This window comes from Poromitra crassiceps, assembly GCF_964638095.1.
Source record: "Poromitra crassiceps genome assembly, chromosome: 17".
Classification (NCBI taxonomy): Eukaryota; Metazoa; Chordata; class Actinopteri; order Beryciformes; family Melamphaidae; genus Poromitra; species Poromitra crassiceps.
Genome location: NC_139635.1, coordinates 34,635,360 through 34,640,458, shown reverse-complemented (window position 1 = coordinate 34,640,458; position 5,099 = coordinate 34,635,360). Strand labels below are relative to the sequence as shown.

General features: G+C 43.9%; 1 protein-coding gene across 1 annotated transcript; it reads left to right on the top strand.

Annotated features, from left to right (window-relative positions):
• The first annotated feature begins 1,728 nt into the window (after window positions 1–1,728).
• On the top strand, window positions 1,729–4,547 carry LOC310792156 (uncharacterized protein). Its single transcript, XM_083653880.1, has 4 exons — window positions 1,729–2,016; window positions 2,297–2,361; window positions 2,650–2,743; window positions 2,830–4,547. The coding sequence occupies exons 1-4, from the start codon at window positions 1,809–1,811 to the stop codon at window positions 3,858–3,860; spliced, it is 1,398 nt and encodes a 465-aa protein (XP_083510006.1). The 5' UTR covers window positions 1,729–1,808; the 3' UTR covers window positions 3,861–4,547.
• The last annotated feature ends 552 nt before the right edge of the window (window positions 4,548–5,099 follow it).

Genomic DNA, 5,099 nt, shown 5'->3' with positions numbered 1-5,099 from the left:
ATTTTTATTTACCTATACGCCCGTTGGTGGACGCTTTTATCCCAAAACCCTTTATATTATGACGAGAGTGTATATTTTTAGCATGAGTGGCCCCGATGGGGTGTCTGTTGGCAGTTGGCACCACGCTTGACTCATTGAGCAGCACAGACCTGTATTGTACTTGGCAACCACAATGACTCAGACTCTGTTGCCATGACGTTTCTGTAAGGTTTCCAGTCTGGTATAATACTGTGGTTCAACATCACTAATTAATTAGTAATTAACAGATTGCCTGTTATTAAATAACAGGCAATCTGTTGGTAAATAGCATAACAAAGAAACCAATGATGGCATGATTCAGGGGCATCAAGGAATTTGCAGAAAAAGGTTGTTATATTAGAGATAATATAATGTTTAGGTTACATGTTGGATGAATGATAGTGCAGAAAAGTTATTTTTGATTATGTTTGATGTTCAGTTCTTTTTTGTATTTTCAAATAAATTTGAAATCTCGAAGCTTTATGCTGTCTGGTTACTTTCATATTTTGTCATTCAATAAGTGGTTATTAAGTCTCAACTGTGTTCGATTGATTTCAACAGCAGTATCTGTTTAATGTCAATTATTAGAAATGATCTTAAACATGTTTTTTGTAGGGATACATGATATATCTGCTATCGCTAGAAATGGTGGTTATGACACAAATACTGCAGACTTTTCAGGGTGAACCTTAATACAAAAAAAATGACTCTTGCTTCACACCTCTCCTTCCCTTCCCTTGCCTTGTCTCCTCCGAGTTGCTTGTGGAGCAGATTTGGGATGCATCTCTCCTGATTCTGAATCCCCTCAAGGCACAGCAGCCCCTGATCTCAGAACAGCCTCTAACCTGTAACAGGTGAGCAGCTAACAGAGGGGAAGGGTGTGACCAGAAATAGTTATGTATCTTCCTGCTGCCAGAGCTATTCAGACGCTAGCCTACTATTTGTCTTGTCATGGGCTATTTTCTTATTTTTTTTAGTAACAAATGCATGACCATTAAAATAAACTTGTCATAAATCACTAAAATGCTAACTGGCTATAACAGATTAGATTTTCCCACACTATCTTTATTTGTTTTGGAATTTGATTTGATTAATTTTGCACATCAAAGTTTGGAAATGCCATTGGAAATCATTCTCAATTGTTACCCAGTTAACCTATAATATCAGAGTAGGCTACTACAATGTAGCCTAAATATGTGTATGTAGCTTAAATGTCTAATATCTTACTTGTCTCCTGTGCAATTAATATGGGCTATGACTCAAGTTTGGAGTAATTTCACTCTCATTCAAAATATTATTTTGGAGTATTGTTATCATTTGTGACTTTAATTGCATCTTCATAATTAACTTACTGTTATATTTGACCAAATTATCATGAAAGTTTTCACCTCCCCATCCAAAAAATGAGTTTTGGAATATAAATCCAAATGCTATCAAAACATATATTTTTAAACTACTTCAATTATACACTAAACTAGATTTTTCTACTTTAATTATACACTAAACTAGATTTTTCTCTGTATAATTATGAATACCAGTCACTTTTTCTTTTCTATTTTTTCCCCATTATGCTGCTTATTTTCTTTTACCTTCGCTTCCTGGTTTCTATTCCAGGATTTACGGTAGATCACTCCGCCACACGGAAGAAAGGTTCGGCTAGAGAAACAAACGGGGGATGTACAATTTTTTTGTAGTGCGTTGGTCTTTTTGTAAATTATTACATCGTTGCATGAAATAGGATTTTAATTCTTAGACGTTTTTATCTCATACGTCACCGTGCATAAATCAACATGGCAACGTGTATTCCTTTTCAGACGCAGTTATCCTCTATCATGGAGGTTTTGGTGAAGGCATCAGTGGCAGAAATTTCCAAACTAGTCGATGACAAATGTGCGTTTTTACATCTGGAAATCTCTCGGAAGCAAAGCGAGAACGACATGCTGAAAAGGAAATTATTACGGATGGAAAATAAGAACGCACAGTTGCAACGTGGTTTCGGTAAGCGGTCAGTGCTGCGTCTGTAGCCTAGGCTACTCATAATTGATGGTTCTTGCTAATTAACCTGTACGGATCTTAAGCCTTATAATAACCATGATGTGATAACAGAGACTCTAATCATTTTTGATAACAACACAAACATGACTCTAGGCTTCAATGTAGGCTGCTGAATGTTGGTATACAGTAAGCATAGAGAGATCTGGGTAGCAATTGCATTTGCCTTATTAGAAAGAAGTGATGAGTTTGCTGCACTCAATTCCTACTCCTGCTCTGCACCCAGAAAACTACATGGACAGAGGGACCAATGTGGGGAACAACTGTCCGCATCCCACTGGAGAGATCAAGGTTTGTTAAAAATGTCTTGATTCTTATCAAAGATTCAATAATGTCATTGCCATGTCAACATAGTTATTTGGAATTAGTTTCTGTTCACTCTCTTACAACAACAAAGCAAAAAACAGTACACAATATACATACAGTACACAGTAGACCGCAATATGCAACACAGAATTTACATTTACGGCACAGTAGCCCCTCAAAACAGCACGATATCCCAGCACATAGTAAAGTGCATCGTGTTCAACAATACAGGAACAGGAGCAAAAGTCAAATTGATTCAATCTCTTTCTGCAGTTTCCTGAGATCGAAGACGCCGCTCTGTCCTTCACAATAAAAGAAGAGAGTCCAGAGGAAGTGCTTTGGAGCAGTGATTCTGCTGAGCCAATCGGTGAGTCCGTCAAGCTACCTGAGTCATTTGGTTGAATTTGATATCAAGGCCCCTTCTGATCTTCTCCTAACCTCCGTGTCTTCCAGGCGCTGCTATACAGTACTCTGCTGAGAGCCAGCGATTTGAGGAGGGCCGCCAGCCAACCCACACAGAGGCCGCCGCTCAGAAGCCTCCCAGCCAGTTCAGTGAGCCGTACAGCTCCAGCCAGCATGCAGACGACATCAGCAGCCTTCAGTTTGCAGTCAAAACAGAGAAGGAGGAGGACCAGTCAGGGTTCAGTCAAGATGGATGCCAACACGGCGGCGGCAAACAGAATCGTCTTCCCGCCGATTTTGCCATGGACGAAAGAGAGAATCAGCTTTGGACGTCCATAATCGAGGGGGACGACATTGACGATGGTTTTCCGGACTTCTCCAGCGTAGTGGAGGAGTATTCCAGTACGTTCCCTGACCACGCAGACACCCAGACCACTGGCAAGTCCAATAGTGTCCCGCAGTCCTCCTCACAGCGGCCGTGTAACGGGAGCTACAGCAGCGAGTTTCAAAAGGATGCTCCTCAGTCGTCCACGTCCAGACCTCAGGTTGCCCAAGACAGACAGAAGGACCAGCTGTACTCCCAGAGAAACGCCTCGCACGCTTCGCATCCGAGGCAGGCGAGCGAACACCCGGAGCGGGTCTTTGCGGCCGCGGAGAGACCGGCGGTGAGTCACGCGCGCGGCGCGTTCACGGCAGGCGGCTACCACCCCAGCGCCCCGCACAGAGTCGGCTCGGGCCCGACGCGGGGCTACATCTGCACGCAGTGCGGGAAGGCGTTCGGCCGCTTGCACCAGTTCAAGCTGCACCAGCAGAGCCACAAGAGGAAGCGGGCTTTCTGGTGCTCGGTCTGCGGGAAGAGCTTCCAGTGCTCGTCGCACCTCAGCATCCACCACCGCACGCACACGGGGGAGAAACCGTACGGCTGCGGCCAGTGCGGCAAGAGGTTCACCCAGCAGAGCAGCCTGCGGGTCCACCAGCGCACGCACAGCGGGGAGAGACCCTACAGCTGCTCCCAGTGCGGAAAGACCTTTATCCTGATGCACCATCTGAAGAGACACAGAATCATCCACACGTACAGCTGAGCCCCGGCAAGGCTGACCTGTGTCGCTGCATGAGGTGAAAGACTGCTCACTCCTTGGAAGAGAGACTCATGACTAGCCTGGTAAAACAATCCTGATCATGTGACCGCACATTGTTGTTTCTCTCCATGGATCAGTCTGGATTTCCAGGAATTATAATGTAACCAGGCCAATCAGGGATCTGCGCCGTAGTTGACAACCTATCCGGGCCTATCAGGGGACGCGCGCTGGCAAAACAGTAATGGCGTCTCTAAAAGCAATGAGCGGTAACGTTAAAGATGCTATAATGCCTAGTTCAGACTAGGAGACTTCAGGACTAGGCGAGCAGTTTTTGGAGCTCGCCGGGAAATCATGTTAGCAAGGGCACTCGCAGTCGCTTGTTAAGTAAGAACTGTCCACAGACGCGGGCCGGGAGTTCGCAGAGTGCTCGCCGATGAGTCCCGGAGGTCCGACAGATATCTAGCCTGCTAAATATCTGGTCGTGTCGGGAGAGCAGAGCCTAGTGAGGCAGACACGGCCGGGCGATGTCTGCTGTCTGCAGCAGGCTGCTGTCCCACCACCATCTTTTTTTTTTTTATAATTTTAAAAGCATTTAAATAGCTATGCAAACCTTAGATGTTTACTAAGATAATTTTATGATCTATTGAAACTCTAAATAATATTTGAGATAGCAGTCAACTTAATAAATCTTTGAACCAGTTGTGCAGAATGTAGGGGTGGGAATCTCTAGGCACCTCCCCGATTCGATTCCGATTCAGAGGGCTAGGATGCAATGATAAAACGATTATCGATGCATCTTGATGCATCACTTTTTTTAATGCGAGAATTTTTTTTTTCTCACACTACTTTGTGCGTTTTCAATTGCAATGTAATGATCCATAATTAAAATAAACAGATGAATTTACTAACATTATCCTTTATTAATACAACACATGTGAGTGTTGAGTTGAGCGAATGTTGAGTTTTGCCTTTTCGTTCCGTCAACATCACGTTTTCAACGTTAGATAATAGATTTTTGACATTTGTGAACCGATTCATAATCGCCCGCGTCCACATTGCGATGCATCTACATCTATGCATTTATTCCCCCCCCCCCCACCCCTAGTAGAATGACACTATTTGTTATGCGGAGAAGGTGTGTTTAGAATTAAAGCCGTGAGCAGACCCGTATGACACTCCGTTTGTGGACTCGTCGGAGATTCTCCTGGTGAAATATGGTGTAATGTGTGATGCTCTGTCGCA